At 41.9% G+C, this 22,608-nt stretch overlaps 1 protein-coding gene and 1 long non-coding RNA gene across 2 annotated transcripts; both read right to left on the bottom strand.

The window, feature by feature from the left end:
• Positions 1–4,337: 4,337 nt before the first annotated feature.
• Positions 4,338–6,352, bottom strand: si:dkey-11p23.7 (V-set and Ig domain-containing protein). The gene is made up of 3 exons (XM_063488658.1): positions 6,253–6,352; positions 5,002–5,391; positions 4,338–4,762 (listed from the first exon to the last, which is right to left on the bottom strand). The coding sequence occupies exons 1-3, from the start codon at positions 6,299–6,301 to the stop codon at positions 4,338–4,340; spliced, it is 864 nt and encodes a 287-aa protein (XP_063344728.1). The 5' UTR covers positions 6,302–6,352.
• Positions 6,353–10,507: 4,155 nt separating this feature from the next.
• On the bottom strand, positions 10,508–12,528 carry LOC134637535 (uncharacterized). Its single transcript, XR_010095131.1, has 3 exons — positions 12,470–12,528; positions 11,470–11,524; positions 10,508–10,652 (listed from the first exon to the last, which is right to left on the bottom strand). It is a non-coding gene; the product is annotated as an uncharacterized LOC134637535 (long non-coding RNA).
• Between the last annotated feature and the right edge of the window lie 10,080 nt (positions 12,529–22,608).

Raw genomic sequence — 22,608 nt, 5'->3', positions numbered from 1 at the left:
TGATGTATGATGTAGCCGGCACAGCCATCCTCTACCGGCCAGGATTACTCCTCCCTCTGATCCCAACGGCAAACTTTGCCGGCTGCTTTGTGGTCACAGCACTCCCCGCGATCTCCAATAACTACGCCGTGATCGTGGTCAGCAGTAACGTCACCAAAGGGGTTCGTGTTGGAAATGACCACGTATCAAGTGCAGACTGGAGGAAACTGGAGGGGACTAGTTACAGCTCGACACAAGTTCCTCTGAGTTTGGGTGAAACTGTCATCTGGCACACTTCCTCCAAAATGGCCGTCTACGTTGGTGGGAACAATGGAAGCACTTTGTTTGGGAACCAGGCACCTGTCGTTAGTTCAAGCCCAGGTGAGGAACTAAAATCTGCTGCTGATTTCCACAGTTAGTGATAATATCCACTGTGTGCAGGATACCGTCAATAAAACTCAGATATGTACCCGTGCATCTAGAAAAACAAAGGCCATGAAAAAAGTTTGGTTTGTAATTTAATGCAGTTCAAGACTTTTTATTGTGACGATTACGTCTCATAGGTCATTAAAATCAGACATCTATTCCTTAAGATCAGTCGCAGGACTCTCAGTACAGAAACGTCCAGCCTCTGAAGCGTGCTCACCTGAGCGAGCCGTCGAGGGCTCAGCTTGTCCTGTTGAGGTCTCACTGAAGCGCAGCTGCTTACAGACCTTCAGCTTGGATTGGTGGGTCAGATGTTTGGCCTCTCCCACAGATTTGCTGTGGGGTGTCAGGTCAGGTGAGCTGTGGGCGGGTGCTAAGTCCTTAAAGCTCATCAGCAGATGGCTCACGGCCCCGAATCATCACCGACCGCAGACTCACGCTGCACTTCAAACATCTAAGTGTCTGCTCGTCAAGAGTCCAGGAGCCTGATGCTGCCTTTAATTTCCAAGAGAACTTGGACGGAGCAACAGTCCAGTTCTTTCCCTCTTTAGTCCAGGTAAGATGTCTCTGATGCTGTCGTGGGTTCAGGAGTGCTTTGATATTAGGAGCGCTGAAGACGTCTCTGTGAGGTGGCTCCTGATGCTCGGACACCAGCCTCGGTGCCCTCCACAGGAAGATCTCCCAAGTTTTGCAGAGCTGCAGGCGTCGTTCCCGTTTACCTTCCATTAATATGCTGCACTCTCCTCCCTCCTCGTGGAGCCTGTCGGTGATCTTCGTCTGGACAGGAGTGTTCCTCACGGTTGTGAGGCCTGAACTAGACTGACACACTGCAGCTCACACATGTGAGCCATAATCAGCAAAATAAAGCAGAAATAAATAAAGAATACAGAAATGTTTACCTCTGTGAAGCTAAACTTTGAGATGCGCGGGTTATATAAGTGGGAAACAGCACACAGAGCAGCAAGCGTGACGGAGCTGCAATAACAACAACAACTGAAATACAAACTAGAACAGATTTAAAGAAAGAAACAGATGAGAGCAAACAGGAGCCCAGGAAAGAAGCAAACGTCGACTCTTTAGCTGCTTCCTTCCAATAAATGTGAACGACTGCACCCTAAACTCTAAACAACTTTACACCTCAGATGTTTGCTTTAATGTTTAGTCTTGTGAAACCTCTGATTTCAGGCTTCTCTTCTTCTTCTTCCCGAACAGATTTCCGGGGCTGCGTCGTGACTCCCGAGGTTGTAGACTTGGAAGAACAACCCAGAGACTGGCGTTCATCTTTTAAAAACTGTGCTGACAGCGAGCTAGAGTTGCTCTGCCTGTCAAGCACCGACCTGCAGAAACAGATCTATGGCAAACTTTACCAGAACAGGTCTTTAACTAACAACGCTGTACAAGAGGTGTGGATCGGCATGCGGCGCAGTTCGCTGACCGGGGAGTGGTACTGGGTGAACGGGGACAGCGTCAACAGCACCAACTGGGGTGACGGTGAGCCCGGTGGGGTGGAGGAAGGCCAGTGCGCCATCATGAGTCTGGGAAATGGCACGGACTTTGAGTGGAGCGACGACGATTGCTGCAAGGATGCTCATTATATCTGCTACAAGGAGCCGGAGCTCTTCCCCATATAGGAACTCTGCAGCTCTGCACTGTCATTAGTTTCACTACACATCCTGTTCACATATAAGCATGCTGTAGCTGCCAGTCACATTAATATTTTATGGCTCTGTAGAAGAAAAACATGTACTCTAGTTTAGTCTGAGGGTTTCTTCACAGCACACGCTCTGCTTGGTGAGCTGTGACGTCATGCTGACGCCTGAACAACAAACCAAAGCAAATCTATAACTAAGCACTTAAGAAAGTTTCACTTTGCAGATGATGTTCCTGCTGATCAGACTGGGAAATGCTACGATCGTTGGAAACCAGTATGCAGCATCACTGGTTTCCTGTTTGATTGTAATCATCTGAGAAGAGTGTGAACTGTTATTTGTCGCTGTTTAAAGTGTTTGAGCTTCGTGTGTTTGATGGTAAATCTGTAATAATCAGCTCTACAGAAGCTTCAGCAGAGAGTGATGATAACTCATATTTACTGTGTTTGCTCTTAGATTACGGTTTCTGGGATAAATGTTTGTTAAATGTCACAGAACCATCAGACCCGTCCTGCTGCTGATAGAATGCTTCTCTATAATAAACTGAAGATCTAAATTCAAGTGTGATTTTATTCTTTAACCTCCTAGGACCTGGCGTCCACATATGTGGACATCATATTTTGGGTTGTTTAGACCAAAATACTCAATTTTGCTCTACATGGGCCTGATATCTACTTATGAGGACATTATACTGCTACTGTTCTATCAAAATTTTAAACGAATATCCTCATGTGTGGCTCTTATTTTTTGTAATAACAAAAATAAGGTAAAAAAAAAATTCTGGTAATTCTTTGTTTTTACATTCATCAGGCCCCAATATGCCCAAATATCAAAGAGAAATTAAAAATGCATGCCATGGAAGAGTTCGGGTCTTAGGAGGTTAAGGATTCCTAAACCGAGCTGAATGAGAAGTTTAACCTCGTCATCCTGATGCTCCGGTTTTAAGTCGACTCAGCAGAGTTTGCATGTTGAACTGTTGAATCTGCAGTCTGATTGGTCAGAATCATCTATGCACCAGTTTTATTGTAAAAATGATTATTCCAGTCAATCATGGACTCGGTGACGTATCAATAAATCTGTTTTGCTGTGACAAACTGGACGCTGTTGGTGTCTTTTATTTGTTCCCAGTACAGAAACGTCCAAAAAGATTCACATCTTTACACTTTTAAACTCTAAATGTTCTTTATTGTCAGGCTAAGAATTTAAAGACTTTGGGAACTTTACTGTTAAATGGATTTAATGTCCAACAACAACATTAATGAGCAAATTTCAACAAATATTAAGTTTGCATATGATGCTCATTTTTATTCATCAGTTGTTTCAGACTTTATTTCCTTAAGTTTCCTGTAAAAACCTGAAATCATTTGGTAATTAAAGCAAAAACAAAGTAAACAATTCTCATTCTACTTAATTAATTCTAGTGGATTTTATTGCTTGAATAAAGAAGCTTTCAGTAAATGCACATCAAATTTGGCAAATGATGAGCAAATAAGTCAACTTCATTTCGATGTACTCTCAGCCGCCACTTTATTAGGCACACCATACCCATCTTTGCTTCATGGCACAGATCTGTGAGGCGATTATGATCCGTGATGACGTGACAGCTGAGGACTCATCAGCGTGGATGATCTGATATCCTCGTGTTGGTGTTGTTCCCAGATCATCATGAAAATGTTGTTCCAGGATCAACATTGCAAGTGACCAATCAGAATGTCGTGACGTTATTCTTTTGCGCGCCAAGCCATTCTTGCATTTATGAAATTCCAATGTTGCAAGGACAATATCAATTCTGCTTACCGTTTATTAAAAGGTTAGGGTTAGGATTAGGGTCAGGGTCAGGGTACGTTGATCGGCGGACAGAGGCGGTTTCTCACAGCTTAAGTACAGTTTTTTGTTTTACGGTGTTTTTTCCCGAAGTCGCAAAAGTATGACGTCACAACATTCTGATTGGTCACTTGCAATGTTGATCCTGGAACAACATTTTCATGATGATCTGGGAACAACACCAACACGAGGAAATCAGATCGAGCCATCAGCGTCATGTTCACCCAATCAGCTCGAAGCAGGAATCATACACAGAAGATCTTTTTAAGTTTATGAACTCAGCAGTGAGGGATGTAATTTGTCCCATCAGCAGATAAAACTGAGTAATTTTAGGTTTATTCAAATTCAGCATGAAGACATGTTTATGATGTTTACCGGCTGTTTGATCAGCTTATAGATCATACTGTTCTAACTCAATGATTGCATATATTTTTACCATGATTATATGACTGGCATCAGTCATTTCCTCCAGCAGCTGAGCCCCTGCAGAGCTCCGCCCTGCACCATCCACACCCCCATCCCCACCAGCAGGAGGACTTTTGCCCCCAGAGACACCGACAGGAGGAGCAGGAGAGGAGGTGAAGCCCCGGCCAGAGAGAGAGGGGGCTGGGGGGGCAGGACATACAGGGTGGCCTGCTCTTTACCCAGTGGGTTGGAGGCGCTGCAGGTGTACTGTTGGCCTGGCTCCACGTCTCTCAGCTGGCTGACGGTGTGGTAGTGGCCGGTGGAGCCTTGAGCCAGCGGCCTGAGCAGAGACCCCTCCAGCAGGTCGTCTGGGCCGAGCCACTGGACATCTGGCAGCGGGGAGCCCTGGACCCGACACAGAGCTCTGTACCCGGACTGCTCAGTGCCCTCCACCGACAGGCCCAGGATCTTTGGAGGAGCTGGAGGAGGAGGAGGAGGAGGAAGAGGAGTCAGACGCTGTGGAAGCCTTCATGCATCTTAATCCTACTTCACAGCCACCGAGTTTAAAGGTTCTAGCTGCGAGCTAACTGTTGTAATAGAAAATCTACCCTTAAAATCAGCTGACTGTGTTTCAAAAAGCTTCACTACACCAAGCTGCTGAAGAACAAGTGCTAGACTGTTTCTGGGTCAGCTGTGGGCAGAGTGATTTGGACGGTACCTTCCACTCTCAGTCTGGTCCCCATCTTGTCCTCGAAGCTGATGTGTTCTCGTCCTTGAACCTCCACTCGGCAGTAGTAGCGTCCATTATCCTGCAGGATGGTGTTACTGATGCGCAGCGACAGGTCGTGCTCCCTCGGGTTTCCCTCCAGCCGATAGCGCTGGTCCTGCTTCGGCCCCGGCTCACAGGTGGGGGCTCCGGACCGGCTGGTGCAGCGGTACAGGACGGTGGCTCCCTGCCCGTGGCCCAGACGCCACACGACCTGCAGGGAGGAATGCTGGGAGTGCTGCGGATGGCCGAAGGTGCACGGCAGCACCACCGGGTAACCCTCGATGCCTCGTACCTCCGGCTGAACCTTCACAAACCAACCGTCTTCTGCAGAGCTGAGGGCTGTTGGGAAAAAACAGTAGTTTTAAGTCTTAACTGTCTAAGACGGTTCAAAAGTTCCATGTGTTGGTTTTTTAACATTTGTCTCAGATTGGTAACAATTCAAGTAAAAATCTGTTATAAGTAGCAGAATGTTGCTGTGGTTGCTGGTCAACCCCAGAAGAAGCTTAAACTTCATTGTTTGCTGATGTCACCTGAGTGGCTAACTGCAGGTGTTATGCAGCCACCTACCACTAGCTGGTGCTGTAGCTGCAGCAGGGTATCAGAGCTAAATGAGCTGTTGGAGTCCCTGAACTCTGTAATGCTGTTAGCAAAATGACTAACAGCACAATGATTCATGGTGACTGAGAACTCACTGGCCTATGAGTGTGCAGAGTCATGACCACGCCCACCCACCGTCTGGAAACAAGGATACAAAAGCTCCCTGCAGCTTTTCCTTAAACCTGAATCACTGTGAATCATTGTGCTTTACCCTCCTTTGTCACAATAATCTAACGTCATTATTTTACTTAATAAGACCTGAAAACAAAAACCGTCTGAAAGTTCACAGAGATCAGCTGACTCACAGACCTATAATCAGACTTCTTAGAACCGGAGCAGTCGCCCCCTGGTGGTCATTACAAATACAAGTTTGAGGCAGTTTGTGACGCACTGATGTGATTCAGAGACACAACAGGTACACAAATGGCAAATAAAGCACACTTATTATACATTTGGCTTGTTTTTAAACTTCTCATCACTTTTCTAAAGTTCTGCTATTTCTCTGAAAGAATCTGCGAGGATGCTTCTGTCTGTATTAAAGCACAGAAATGACATCACATCCTGACACATTAAGACAACGTGCACGTGCGTAAATCAGCTCACCTCGTGTGACGGACAGCAGCAGAGTGCTGCAGAGCAGCCGGGCATCCATGATCCGACCACCGAGCAGATAAGACAAAGAAACAGGACGGCTGTGTGTGTGTGTGAGTCAGTCCCTCCCAGAATGTCGCTCATGATTTTCCGTTTCTCTATTTATACCCCGTCAAGCTTCCATGTGATCTGAACTTTGTTGTGTTTGCACGACTGAAGCCGTGAAGAGGAGCTCAGGTCTGAGCTGCAGAAACAAAATCAGCTCAACATGTTTGGATGAAAGTATTCACACCATTTACTCGTGTACAAGTACAATAGTGTAGAAATACTCCAAGAAATACACGAGTAACATGCTGAGCATGCACACGTCATCTCTGCACTCTGCAGTCTCACAATGCCTGTTGCATTATTTTATGTTTCTTTCCTTTCTTAGTAAAATTTTAGATTATTTTAACTACTGTTTTATTTTTAATATTTTATGCACTGAACTGGATCCTGTGTAGTTGCTGTTTTGTCCTCAGGATTCTACATCCTGATTGTAAGTAAAGATAAAACCATTAATAGTAAAATATTACAGTTTGTCTGTATTTTAGATCAAATCGATAATATTTAATAACAAGAGAAGGTGCTGAAAAGCTGACGAGCAGACGGGTGAGGTCAACAGTCGGCAGGTTAAAAGCATCATTTGTTTGAAATTAAAGTCCTCAAATATTGACTGATTACATTTCTGCCACCTGGGGGCAGTGTGCTCCCCGTGCTCTAGTTTGACTTCAGGTTTGGACATAAACCCACACTGTAAAATATAACTTGTTGTTTCAACTTAAAAATATGAGGTAAAGGGCTGCCTTAAAATTTTAAGTTAAGTCAAGAAATAGAGTTTGTTTTTATAACACAACCAATTGTTATCTTAATGAAAAATCACATGTTGTCTAAACTTTCATCTTAGTTTAGTTGACTGAGATTTATTAGTCAGTTCAACTCCTTTAATTGTCATCTTTACTTGGGAAAACCCTTTCAGCTAAATTAAAATAATCTATTGTTTAAACTCTTGTCCTAGTTCAGTTGACTTGGGTTTTTTAGTTAATTCAAATACTTTAGTAGTTCTTTTAACTTAGGAATCTATTTTAGCTTAACTAACATAATCTGTTAGCTAAGTTGATTTAAGTTTATTAATTAACTGAGCTCCTTAAGGTAGCTGAGTGAACTTGTAAATCAGTTTCATTTTAATTATCAGAGTTGATTGACTGGATGTAAAGAAAAATGTGTATTAAACATCTTAAGTTTTGTTTTGTTTTTTTTTTGGCTTTCTAACATCCATTTCAGCAAAACTACCTGTTAGGTTTATCTTAGATCTCAGGTTTAAATATCTACATTCCTTTAAATTAATTTTCTGTTGTTTACAGAAAAAAAATAAAACCCCACAGATTCCATTAAAGTGTATCTGATCATTTCATACAGAAAGTTTGTTTTAAGAACATGACAAGACAATTACTCATGAGCACCCAACATTCACCATTTATTGTGCCATCTTAGTCATCTGAGAAACAGAAAAATCAGTGACGTAGCTCATCAGGCTCACAATCCATCAAAACTCAAAGGCTGCTCCCTGTGAAACAATAAATTTGAACTTGGTCTTGAGCCCAGTTTGGGTGAAGATGAAATTCTGACCAATACTCTAGGAGCAGTAGTGATTCTTGTGAAGTAACAACATAAAGTCTGCATTAATGTAATGTATCAACGGGACACTTGCTATTTTAGAAAAGTTATTCTTTACATTTACAAAATTTTTAAACTTCATTGTGCTCAGTCACACCTGTTAGCATAAAACTTGAAATATTAAAATAGTACAAAACCTTTGATAAGTGACAGTAAAGATCAGTTTATAATAACTGAGACATCAAACTCTTGTATTTGTCTTCGTTTACAATTGCAACAAATTCCACAGAACCAATATCTCTGAAAATGAGTGCATGCTTCTGAAACATTTGATAATATGAATATTTCAGAAACATTAGTTTGAGTCTGCTCAATTGCAAAACAAAGGAAAAACTACTGACTTGCATGAGATAAGCATCTGCAAAGTCCAGCATTATATTGTTGTTCACATAAGTTTCTTAAACCATGAACAAATGAGTCATTGTCTAATCTGGAATGTAAAGTGTCGTCATTTAGTGACATACAAAAGTGAGAATGAGAACTTGCAAGAATAAAAAAACAAACAGTAAAATAAAAACTGTCCTTAACACTAAGGATCATACAATTACAGTTCTGCATGGCTTTCTGCAAGAGTCTGTTTCTTAGACCATGCACTAGTGAGATGCACTGCCTTCCACCAATGTTCATTAGGATGTTCTGAATGACTTCAAAGATGTCCTTAAGTTCCTTTGGATAGTGTATGTTGAGGGCAAAAAGAAGGCCCATCAGCATGGAAATGGCACTTGAGACATCCTTCAGATTAGACAGGATTACTGCTGCCTCAAGGACAACCAACACATCGATGTCTTCTTCTTTCACCATCGCAATGCCAACTTTCATCCTCTTAGAAAACGTGTCTTCAATACCTGTCGGCTATAAAAGGGTTCAAAGACAAAAAAAAAAAAAAAAATTACACAATTACAATTACACAATATCCCGTGTGCTTAAGAATTCATGTCTTTCCAAAGAAGAGCCATACTGATGCTTTGGATGATGGTGATTGGCTTTGGGTAACACTTATTAGTTGTTAAAGTTTTTTCAGAATGAGATATGCACCCCCATGTTACAAATCCATTTCTTGCTTTAAACAAAGACCATGTTCATAAATAACTGAGCATGTCTTCAATTGCAGAATTCAAACAAAATTTTCAATTTAAATGGTAAATGGCCTGTATTTGTATAGTGCTTTACTAGTCCCCTAAGGACTCCAAAGTGCTTTACACATTCAGTCATTCACACACATGGGTGGATGACTGAATCGTAACTCAAGAGTTGACAGTTCGTCTTATAATTGGAAGGTTGCCGGTTCGAGCCCTGGCTCCGACAGTTTCAGTCGTTGTGTCCTTGGGCAAGACACTTCACCTGTTGCCTACTGGTGGTGGTCAGAGGGCCCGGTGGTGCCAGTGTCCGGCAGCCTCGCCTCTGTCAGTGCGCCCCAGGGTGGCTGTGGCTACAATGTAGCTTGCCATCACCAGTGTGTGAATTTAAATCTACTTATGCTAAATATTGGCTGTGCTCTAAACCAAATCTGGCTGAGAATACATGAAATGTGCAAACTGCAGCTACACTACAGGATCAGATTATGGCTCCATAGACAATGCTTCTTTAATCAGTTTATTGATTAAAGTTTATTTTTTCCCCCTATATTAACAGCATGAAAAAAGAGCATATAGACATGGCTGAACAGGTTGCATAATTGGCACTGAATATCAACATCCACCTTTACCCAGCTGCCCAATGACTCTCGGCCAGTAACCTTTAATTGCTTACCCAGTCTACACAGTCTCTTTTCCAGGGTCCAGGACATTTCACCAAAGTATTGCCCCCCACAGCTGTAGCAGCCACTGCAGCCCCTTAAATATCCTAATATCTCTGCCATTACAATATACAATGTGAGAAATCAAACGTAAAGCTGAAGTGAACAGTACAGCAGCGAAATGTCAAAGACCCTGGTGAAGACATGAATAAACACAAGACACTAATAATATCAATGCTAGCTTGCCAGTTAGTTTCTCTGAAACCCAGACCAAATCCAGTGTCAAAGATCTTGTAATAATACATTTGGTGAGGAAAAAGTACACATGTACTTTTTAATTTAAAATCCACTGTGGTGCTGTCATTATTAAATTTACTAAAAGAAACAATGCTAACCTTCACAGTCTTGAAAGTGTGTGAGGGATCTTCCTTTAGAAAATGAGGTCCTCTGTCCTCTTCCTTTGTGTAGGGCTCTGGTCAAAGAAGTCAAAAAGAAAACAAAAACACTTTTTAAACAGTGTTTATGAAGCATGTAGACAGCTCCAAATTCACAGCTTTTTGATGCATAATTCCATCAATATATGATTATCATTGGAGATTTTGAATCAGGCTTATCAGGACATTCAAGTAGAATATGATATCCAACCTACCACCAATATACACAGATTCTGTAAAAGTTACCACACTAAATGTCCGGTTGTGAAATATGATGACAGACTTTACTTATCAGCTTTCTTTCAATGAGTTCATCAGTTGAACTGGATAACCTAAAACTTAAACAAAGGATTAGATTTCGCAGTTGAACACTTACATCATCTCCGAAGCATCTTATGAGCCTAGTTAGCCTTTCTATGCCGCTCTTGATTTTGTACAGCTCCACGAACCTCTCCATAATGGTCAAGCACAGCAAAAAGGAACCCTTTCAGGTCAACAGATGTAAGACGGGCAAATTCTGCTTCAACCTGAGCAATAGAAGAAGAGGGGTGGAGAGTACAGGCAGAATAAAAAAAAGATTCTTTGAGACCCAAATTTAAGCAAACGGTCATCTGAGGCCCATTAGAGAAAACACAAACACACAAAAGCAAACAAACAAAAAGATGCACTTTACCTGCCGTTCAGCAAACAAGGAAGTTCAGAGAACAATAAGCTCTGTCTTGAAATCTTTTAAAGTAGAATGATTGTGAAAATGACTTATGTGATGTAAAACTTTAGTAAACGTGCGATTAAAAGAACACTGAGTAAAAGGACAAGTAACAGTTTCCTTATTCCTCAGATGTTTACCTTGATGAGCAATACTGTTTTAGTCCAACTGCCTCATTAAAGTTACACAACAGGCTTTTTACGTTAAAGCCAGCAAGTCCATTACATACTCCCTTTTTAGATCTGAAATACTGTGCAGATTCTGTGTATATGTAGTGGACAGCAATTTACCCCAAAGAGCGCAAAGTTTGCAAGTCCACCTCATTTAAATGACAAAGTCAAATGTGATCATCTAGACCTGTGAAAATAAATTAATGACAAACTTGCAGTTATGGATGTTATTACAACCACAAGAACCTAAACAGTCTGCTCCATTGCTTTTGTTAATGAATCATTTGTTGGTAACACGTCTGAATATTTAGTTTATGCCACCTGCATGTGATCATCAATAGTGCCATATTACTTCTTAAGAAGTACCCTGACACTACAATCTTTATATCATTTGTTCTACAGAGCTATTAAATTACAATATAATCTGAGGTGTTTCCAGTATGACAAAATGCACAAATTGTAACTTACCATTTGACTCCACTGACAAAAATAAATCCCCAGCATCAAGTTTGGCTTCACAGACCTAAAATAAGTAAAATAAAAATATATGTTATAATTATATTGTTTTCGCCATTTATTCATGTTTGCTAATTTTCTGACATATAAACAATGTTAGTTTTGTTACAATACAGAGAATGCAGTTTAATTAAAAGGTAAATTATGCAAAAAAAAAAACAAACTTCTGCAGTATACCATGCCAAAAATCAGTGTCTCTGATGCCAATTATTTTATCACTACAGCTCGTTTAGTATGGAAACTCACACAATCTAGTCATACTGATCACAAGAGTTCAAAAATAAGTTAAAATGGTGAGCTGTTGTTAAGCATAAAGCATTTCAGGGTAACAAATAACTGCACAATAGAATTAAAGCAAAAAATAAGCACACTGGAGGACTATCTGATAAAAACTAATATAATGCTGGTTTGTAGACCATATTTTGTCTCTGTCCTCAGTGCACTCTTGCAGCTTAGCATGCAGCAGTTAATAACACCTTAAGTGATTACATAGGGGTAAACAGATGACAACAAGCATCCGAGTCCTGCCAAAAAGGTCTTTTTGAACCCAGCCAGTTATTGGAAATATTGCCAAAATGAACTTCCACCAAAATACAACAGCCTGTGAACTTGAAAGGAATTTACAAGTACAGAGACAATATGAAATAAGCTTTATTAATTAGCTGAGTTAGCTTGCTAATATCGCAACAGTGGTTGAGTGCACAACCTTAAAGCTAGCGGCACAATACTTGTGATTTGCTCAGCGCCACATTAAACCCATAAAAAAGGCCATATGTCAGTTTATTAGGTCAAGTTTGGTCATGACACACAAGCTGGACCTTGTCGGCTAAAGTTACATTAGCTAAAGCAAACATTTCGGTAAAAGAGAAAAACACACGTCATGCCATAAATTCAAAACATGTTCCAACTTTTGTAGCTCTCTTTCCTTATAGTTATAACCAATGTTACTCACCTTGAAAGCATATTCCAAAGAAGACGATTAGAAAACGTCCAAGTAAAGTGAGCATGTCGTTAACCGCCAATTCCCCATGATGCACCTCGGTAGCAGTCACGTGAGGCAGTTTTGAATCCTGCTGTGCTCAACTTACCCGCATTGTCAAGTTCACATAAGTTTCTGATTTAGCTGGACATGAGTTTTCAAGTTAGCTTTTTTTGGTGTAATTGGGACGTTTTTAACTTGTAATTCTATGTTATAACAACAACTTCAGTCATCTATCGTCAAACTGATATAGAATAATATGTTGAAATAACAAACAGCTAGAATTACATTTTACAGTGCACTGCGGTGGTTTCTTCAAATTTCAAATCTATTGTCTTTAAAGTATATTTAACCACAAATTTCCGATAAGAACATTTAAAGTTAAGTTTTGCTCTGTGTTTATTCTGCTTTTGTGATGAGTGGAATCATGCAAAGCTACGCTACTGCAGTCCCAGAGCTTGAAACGAGCAAAAGTCCAGAGTTTGAATATAAAATGAAAATAATTTCCAGACTTGGACTGAGGTCAAAATTGATGCAGAAAATCTCACGAAGCTGCTGTTCGTGCAAACAATGATGGTTACAATAAGCACATTTGTACTAACAAAATGTCTCTCTGAATACACATAAATGTTCCTGTGCACATCAGCAGGCATCATAAAACAAACACAACAAACGAAATAACCTGATAAATGGAAACATGTGACTCAGACTGCGATGCTGTTTTCTTTATATGAAGTGAAACTGTTCATGTGCATTAAGCAATGTGAAGCTTTCACTTCATGATTCCATAATGTCACTGCATAGTTGGAAACATGCCTTTATTTTAAAACAGTCCCTTTAAAAAAGCATTAATGTCCCAGTCTGACCGTCACATTTCCATGTTGACCTGGAAATAATGAAAATGTGGAGGATTCAGAAACATTCAAAGGTATTTTAAACTGCAGCCACTGCTCCCCTCAGTCCTCTTATGGCTGGACTGAAGGTCTCAAAGGGAGAAGTGCACAGAGATCGGGATCACTCGGGTCCAAACACAGTGTGAGTGCTCCATCAGCAGATCAACATGTCAAGCTAAATTTAATCTGTAAAAACACATAAAATATAAGTAAAAGGCGTAAAACCAGTTTGGAAGCGGTCTCTGTTCCTCTGTTTTTGTCTACGTAACAGGAAACACTTAGTTTAGAGGTGTTTCCTGAGAGTAAAACTTCCTGTTTTACTCTCCGTGTGCAGTCAGTCTGAGGACGAGGCCCGCTACATGCATCATAGCCCTCGTGTCTTATCAGTGTTATTCAGTTTAAACCAAATGTTTGCAGATGTGGGGCAGCATGGTGTGGGGCCCACAGTGGGCCCATGCCTGGGCCACAGTGGGGTAACAAATAATACCATAAAACAGACTCTCGCTCACAGCTGCGTATCGAAAGTCAAACTCTGTAGAGGCAACTGTGCTATACCAGTACCAGCCTCTGACGCTGTAGATCCATCACACTGGGCCTGAATGCTGTTACAGCGGCTGAATGAAGAGAGCAGCTCAGGAACTAAACCTTCATGAGGTCTGCACCAGCCTGACGCTCAGCTACGTTTCTTAATGACTGTTTTAAAGGCCTGTGCTGCAGGTTTGGGAGGCGCACACAAGCTTCAGTTCATGGTCAGCTTATCAGCGTTTTTGAAATGATGCCATGCTTTTATTTTCTAGTTTAATTGAAAACGCCTCATATACAGTACGGAGAGTTAACGTCCTTCTCTCAGCCTTGTATTACATATGAGACTGTCATTTTCACCTTCTTACAGTCTCCTGCGTGCTGTTTCCTTCTTATTACATCGTAGCAGACATGCATGTGTGGGTGACCTGTGGGGCTGTGTGGGCGGGGCAAGCCACATGTGTCTGAAGTAGGTCTCCTCACAGAAACGCCATTGAAGGGCTGTGAAATAAACAGAAAGTTTGAGTATTTAGAAACCTTAAATATATCTGATATTGTTCATTATTTAAATGTCAGAAATCAGACTGAAGCAGGTTTGAGTCAGAGACCACCAGAGCACCAGCACACTGTGAAAAGCAGCTTCATCACAGGTACAGGCTTTGATGAAGACCACCAGACTCCAGCCAGCAAACGTCCTGATTCACAAACATGAAAACACAAAGAAAACAGGCAGTAAAATGTGTGAAACCCTGCAGTGGTGGCCCTGGGCTCTCTCACATATTTATTATTCTCTTTAACTAACAGGAAATGATCACTTTAGAAATGACACATTTCACACTTCCTGAATTTGTTGTTTGACGGCTTCATTTCTTTGTCAGTCTGAGGATGTGGCTGCAGCGTTTCTCCCTCATTCTGAGTGCGATCGTCTCAGGTAAGAACTTTGAATCTGGGTTCAAGCAGGATGGCATCACAGAGGATTATAAGACTCACAGTAGAGATATCCTGATCCTTTAAGTCATTCACTTAGACACACAGGACATGAGAATTTAATGAGTGTGACAAAAGAGCCTGGCTTTGTATTTCAGTTACTGAAAGACACGGCGGTTGGTGGTGAACACCACAGCACAGAGGTTAGACAGAGGCAGGAAACACAAAAGTGCAAAGTTCACCACAGAGAGATGCAACCAGAACCGCAGCACGCTCCACAACCACCAGGAAAATCACTGAGACGCTCCAGAGCTTTTTCAAACCAGGCCACAGATGGATAAACGTGTCCTCCTTGGACCAGGAGCGTCTCTGAAGGCCGAGGGGCTCCTGGTCCAGCACAACAGGCTGGAGGATGTTCTGCAGGTCTTAAAGAACCTGCTGCTGGTGTCTCAGAGCATCTTCAGAGGTCTGCTAGAGTCCCAGTGTCGCTGGTTGGAGCTGTGAGTTCAAACATGAAAATAACCATCCAGATGTGTTCTGTCAGGTTCTGTCTCAGCTGGATGGAAGCTGACCGTCTCTCCAGGGGTCAGAGTCTCCAGAGGGGAAGATGCTGTCCTCGGCTGCTTCTTCACCCCCAGACAGGATTATTCAGGAATGATCAAAGTCACATGGAAGCTCGCAGCATCAAATGGTCCTCCTTTCTTGGAGTGTCCAGTAAAAAATGATTCCATGCATGGAGACAATCCCTGTGCATTTTCTGATTTAAAACATTCCCTGAAAGGAGATCCTCGATGGGGGGCTGGGTCGCTCCTCATCAGGGATGTACAGCTGACTGATAACGGTGCGTACTTCTGCAGAGTGGAGCTCGACGGGTGGAGGAACTTTAAGGAAGCAAAGACAGAGCTTTATGTTGAAGGTAAGGTCGAGTTCAGCTTTTACTGAAAGTTATCAAAGTCGTGCAAAGACTGTAATGAAAGATAGCCACACCACAGCGACCTTCTGACTCTGCCGAGGTTTGAGTCACACTGGACTGTAAATGATTCAGCGGTGACCTGTAGTCATTCATCCTGCAGGCTTTTCTGTGCAGCTGTTCAGAGACAGATTCACGTCTGGTTTTCTGCTGCTGGAGAAGATCCAACATCCAGAGATACAAGTTGTTCTGAAGATTGTTGTCAAAGCTGCATCTGAAGCCAGACTCAGGCTCCTGGCTGGAAGTCAATGAGCAAACAGAGTGAATGAAGCAGAGAGCGTTTCATGCCAGGCTGGTTTAAGGTGTCACATGATGGAAAATCATTTTTAATCAGATCACTTTTTCTGCTTCTTGTTCCCAGCTCAGCCTCACATCCTGAACCTCTCTGTGGTGGAGATGCCCTGTGGCTCAGACAGCGCCCCCCGGAGGCTGCAGTGTCAAGCTGAAGGTAACCCGCTGCCTAAGATTGCGTGGCTGTCGGCCTCCAGACGCATGTTAGAGAACCAGGGTGAGTCCTCACACTCCAGCCCGTACCATGTGACCAGCTGTGTGCCGTACCTGGAGGAGGAGGAGCTCACCTGCAGGGCGGAGGGTGCACTAAACCACATGGAGAGGACGTATCCAACCAGAGAGCCTCAGGATGAAGAGAGTGAAGAGAGTGAAGAGAGCGAAGAGAGCGACTCTCTGAAGATCCCTCTGATCGTGTGTGGTGTCATCGCTCTCCTGATCCTGATCGCAGGAATCGTCTTTTACTGCCTGAGTGAGCTCCTGTTTCACTTTAGCACAGCTGCTGTGGCCAAAATATTCATGTTCACGTACTCCAGCTCATATTTCGGTTCTTTCCTCCTTTGTCATGTTTGTTCTGTCTGAAGGGCGCAATCATCCACAGCAGCTCTCACAGTCTGCAGCTCATGAAGAAGAATTTTATTCAGTGGCTGCGACGCCCGACTCCACTTCCTGTGAGTGTTTTTCATCCATCCTCTTTCACTTATCCTCGTCGTGATTGAGGGGCTAGAGCCGTCTGTCGCAGGGCTAACACAGACAACATATTTACTAATTTAATTGTTTGACTCTTGATTTGATTCAATGTTTTTCATATATATTTTTTTATTAGTATTCAATATTATATTATTATTTATTTATTTTTATTTTTCAAAAACGTTTTGAGTCAGGTTTTGCTCACTTGCATTTTTGTTTTGGAAATGTTTAATAGTTGTAGCTGGATGTCTGGAGCTCTGCACTGACTGTAACTACAGATTATTTTCTTTATGAACAAGTTCATTCATTAATGGAACAAAAACACAACTCATAAGCAGTGTTTGTATTATTAGAGAAGCAGAATAAACATTAAAATAAGTAAATGTTATTAAGTTAAGACCATAACACCGCAGGAAGAAACCTTACATCACTTAGAAACATCATCAGCCAGTTTTTATGTCACGGCTGAGACTGAGTGTTGTGGCGTGGACCCAAAATAAAGATCCTCTGGCAGCTTGGTGGGCGCCGGACGGGTCTTGGAGGATGCCTGGCATGCTGGACATGGGTTGGCAGTGGCAAGCCCAGACAACGCGTTGAATGAGCAATATCTGACAAAGCGCCGACCTCTGGCTGGGACATGGCAAGGCCAGACGGCGGAATGGAAACCATAACCAGTTGAGCAGGTAGCGGCGTGGCAGCTGCAGGCGGTTGAGCTAAGAGCAGCGTGGGTAGCGGCATGGCAGGATGCTGGACGGCTCTCCAGAGCCCCAGCTCAGTTACTCCCAGGGGTCCAGAGTTTACTGAGGCCTCCAGCTCAGCCTCTCGGGGGCCCTGGGCAGAGATTTTATCTCAGGAGGAGCCGGTTCATCCACACAAAAAACATCTTTAACATGATCGTCCCTGAAAGCATGATTTATCAGTCCATGATTAGTTTCTGTCTCTTGGGTGGCTCGTTCTATCCCACCATTAACATTACCAACTGTACACAAGTCTATAACTTAACTCACATAAGGAATCAACAGAAATGGTCTGGCTCAACAACATGGGTTGTTATGCAGTTGTTAAGCCGTCTTGTCAGAGATTCCGGTCGTATGAATTGCAACAAGAGTTCTGGACTAACATTACTGTAACTCTGAAATGACGACACAGGCACGGCTTCTTCAGGACGGGTGCTTTGCTGCATTTATTGAACGCTGTGAAAACTACAAACATAAAACACAAAGGCTTTAAGCGCTTCAGTCTATCAAAAGTAACACTTGTGATTTAACAACAAAAAATTACCTCATGGCCGCCTGCCACTTCGGAGGTCCTAGAACAATAACTTTACAGTCCTGTGCATTCTAAATTAAAACATAAAATAATTAGAACACCATACATTACAAATTTTCACAATATTACAATACAGTTATAGCAAATAGCAAATACCTTGTACAGCTGGTAGACTAACCAGGCCTTTGCAGATGGCTCGCTGAACTCCTTAGCGTGATTATTAAACGTGGGCTCACAGCCTATATTATCGCGCCCAAACCTCGCGATAATAGCGGTGTAACAAAAACTTGTTCCTTGTGACAAGATAAACATGTCTCCTATACAAGATAAACGCACCTTTACAATATTGTCCACAGAAATATACAAGCAAGAACATTTTAACTGCTGGAACCATCTATCAAAGTTCTTTATACATAAGCCACTTCTGTGACACTTACAATTACCATTCTGAGGTCTATTAACCCGGGAACAGAGAGTACAAGCCTTTCACAGGTAGACTTTGAGACTGTACTTTTAGATGTAGACCCTGGCAATGTAGCGACGCACTGAGTAGATTCTGAGCCTTCAACATTGGGAAACAGTCTGGAATCAGGATGTTCTGTCACGGCTGAGCAGCCGGGGTGTTGTGGCGTGGACCCAAAAGCAGATATGGGAGAGAAAACAAAGTACAACAGGAAAGCGAGCCGTTTATTAAGGCTGATATCAAACAGAAAACAAGGCAAGGTGAGCTGAGGAAAAAAGTAAATGAAAATCTAAAGTGGGATAAACTAACATGAAAACTGTGACATGACACGTGAATGAGAACAGGTGCGTGCGAAAACTGTGAAAATGAACATGAACCGAAGCACGAAAGTAATCCTGAGACTTAAAGTACATGATACCAGACAGACAGACAACCTGACACTGAACAGAGTAGGAAAGAGGACTTAAATACACAGAAGGGTAATGATGGAAGTGGAAACACCTGGAAACACAACTGACACAAATAAACATGACGCCACAGGGGAAGTAAAACTAAACACACTGAACATGGAAACAGCAGAGCCTCAAAATAAAAAAAACAAAACAGGAAACATGGAACGTGGACATGGCAACAGGAGCTCGACAACATGGACACAGACATGAAACACATGACAGACTGGAACACGAGGAGAGACACACGGGAACAGATAAAGGAGACGAACGCACAGGAATAACTAAATGTTAAACAAAGAGGACAAGACAGACTAACACAGAACAAAGGAAAGACTCATAAACACAGAGACATAGATGAAACATAAGCATACCTAACATGATCTCTGTATATAATAAACAATCAAAACACCAAAATAACTCAAAAAATGCTGGGACACAGACGCAGCCCCCTGACAATGTATTAGAAAAATTATTCAGAAGTTTATAAAATCACATGGACCACATATTTAAAAAATTAACCACCTGATGTCAATACCCAGTAAAAATCCAGTCAAATCCTGACTATATAAAATATCACAAACTCCAAACGAGTCACCAATTATTAAAGGTTTCATAGTTTTTTAGCAGAACGCTCAAACAGAAATGCAAACTGGACGATGGATCGTCCATGGAGGATGACTGAAGGGCTGCTCTAAGGCCCAGTGTGAGATACAGAAGGATTATTTTGGACTATGACTTGTGCAAAGCTGCTCTGGCAGCTTTTTGTATTATAGTTACAATATTTTACCTTACAATATAAAACTCATTGACCCGTCTGTTGTTGTGATTTGGCGCTATATAAATAAAGCCTTCTGTCTTCTGTTCTGCTCTCTGTGGTCATGATGTTTGTATCTGAAGCGGAAAATCATCATCAGCGGCTCTCAGCCCGTCCAGCCGAACGACAGCAGCAGACGGTTTACTCAGTGGTCGCCGTGCCCAAACCCGCCTCCTGTGAATTCTGCTTGAGAAACAAAGCTCCCTTTTAATAATGAGTTATTTTAATGTGTTTAATTACTTTATCAACGGTCTTCATTTGGCTTTTGCACCTTTTCTTTTTTATGTTTATTATTCATTCTTTATTACATGATTATATTTGTTTGTTTTGTCATATTAGTCTGAGGGAGCGTTTTACTAATATATTTGTTTTTTCAGTTTACTTCAGTGAAAATATCAGCGACATACTAACGATGTTTCACTGAAACTGTATCCATTGTTTAAACTGCAGCATTTGCGTGTCAGTAACATTTAGCAGTTGTTTTGGACCTGATTTCAAATGTTCAGGCTGAAACTACACCACCATTTTCAGCATTGATCAAGTTTATGAATTTACTCAAACTTTACTCAGAATGGCTTGGAGAGAGAATAGTTCTGAAATGCTGTCACATAAACCTCAGTGTTTGTTTTAAGAAGGAAAGAAACTTAAAAAGTTTAATGTTATTGTCAAGTTTAAATGCAAGAAGAAGAAATTCACATTTAGAAGCTAAAACTTCTCTCAGCTGCAGTCAAACTCAATGTTGGATGATTCAGTTATTTACAGTCACCAGCTGACAATTTAAGACTGGGTGCTGCCCCTCAGCAGGCCTCCAGAAACTGGCCAATCAGAAGACAGGAAGGGTGGCATTAAAGAGGGAGGAGCTAAAACAGCTTGTTTCAGGCTGATGATGATCCATACAAGATGGAAGATATGAACATTTTCCATTGTGGCCATGTTGGTTTTTGAAATCAGATGTGAGTGAGGGGCGGGTTCCACAGAGAAACTAATTATCTGCATAATAATAATCCAGCATAATAATCCAGCATAATAATAGCTCAGTGTGTTGAGCGGGCGACTACATACCATACAGCTGACAGCAGCCAGCCCAGGTTCCACTCTGGCCTGCGGTCCTTTGCTGCATGTCTTCCCCTTTCTCTATCTGCCCACGCTTTCCTGTCCTTTATTCACCGTGTCTATCAAATAAAGCTGAAAGAGGCCAAAACAACTATTTAAACTGATAATCTAGTCTGCATATGATCAGAAATTTAAAGGACTCAATGTCTGTCTCAGTATGAGCGACTGAGCCCATAAACTCATCAGGGTCATTTTCCTGTAGCCTGCTTTAGGAATTTAAATCTTTTTCCAACTGCATGTATCGCAGTGGAAATTAGAAAGATTCCAAGTTTCAGACACTTTTTATACTCGGGAGCTACGTCCATCTTTTATGCTGTCAGTGAGATCAACTGAGGGGCTTCACCAAAGCCCAGTATGGGATAAAGGAGGATTATTTTCAACTGTGAATCATGCAAAGCTGCCCTGGCAGTAATTAGCAGGTATCAGTGTCTATCCACACAGTTAATGCATGGAGCCTGACATCAAGCTACCTACCCTAAGCTAACACTCCACCTTCTCACCCAAACACGGTCGCTTCTGTTTCCAAAAACCAGCACGGTTAAAGCTGAAAGACTGATGCTGAAGATTAAAACCAGTCAGAAACCAGTGGGTGATGTCACAGTGGAAACATACATCTTTTATATACAGTCTGTGGTTTTCCTCCAGAAAAGGTTGAAAACAAACATAGTTTGCTCAGTGTTTACTCACTTTTCTACTTCAGCTCAAACCTTCTGTAATTCCTGCTGTTTGTCTTCAATAATTCAAAACTTTTATATTTGCCTGATTTTTTTTCCTGTTCTCGTCTCTGCAGCTGAAGTGGAAAATCATCACCGGCAGGTCTCAGCAGGAAGAGGAGAGGAGCTTCAGGAGGTTTATTCAGAGGCCGTTTTTATGTCCTGTGAGTCCTGTGAGAACAGGAAGTTATTACCTCTGCTGATGTTATTTGTCATTGACTGAAGAAGACAGAAGCAGCTTCATTCACACAAGCTGCTCCCAGACCTACTGTGACTCCTGCAGAGGAACTCTAGAAGAGTCCAGGAATAAAAATGTAGAGCTGGGAATGAGGAGAGCAGATCAGGTTTAAGCATTTACAAACGTTTTACTTGGTCAGATGTGACGGGGAATCTGAGTCTCGCTTGAAATGCAAATTTAGATAAAGTAAATGATAAGCAAAGGTTCTTCTGTTTTCAGCCCACAGACACGCGAACGCTTTGACTGTTGATACCTGCAGAAGAAAAACAGGAAATACTCTGGAAGCTAGAAACAGATTAGAAGAAAGAAAAGAGAGAAACAGAGAAAATACTCATGTTTGTAAAATCTGTAAAACAGTTAAGAGAAAGAAAACGCCCTCTGAGAGAAGCTTGAACTCCTGACCTGTGGTCCATTTCTTATCCCAGCGAGGTAACGGCTCAACATGCTGATCAGACCATTAACACCAGCAGCCTGAAGGCACTGACAGTCCAGACCTGCTGGAGCTCAGGCACGCAGAGACCGCTTGGAAACCCCAAAACACTTCGTCTCTGAGCAGCTGGTTGCTGAAGGTTGCTGAGTGAAATCAGTTTTAAACAGGGAGCTGCACCAAAATCCTGGAAATGGGGAACGTTCAGCTCCAACGTCACTGAAACAAGTCGTTTTAAATAGTTCAGCTTTTACTTTGAAACAATACTTCAAAGTACTGTTTCAAATTTTCACTTAGTGCAGCTATTTTCAGATAAATCAGCTTCCTGCATGC

Source organism: Pelmatolapia mariae, linkage group LG10_11 (assembly GCF_036321145.2).
Source record: "Pelmatolapia mariae isolate MD_Pm_ZW linkage group LG10_11, Pm_UMD_F_2, whole genome shotgun sequence".
Classification (NCBI taxonomy): Eukaryota; Metazoa; Chordata; class Actinopteri; order Cichliformes; family Cichlidae; genus Pelmatolapia; species Pelmatolapia mariae.
This window is presented reverse-complemented; position numbering and strand designations above follow the sequence as displayed.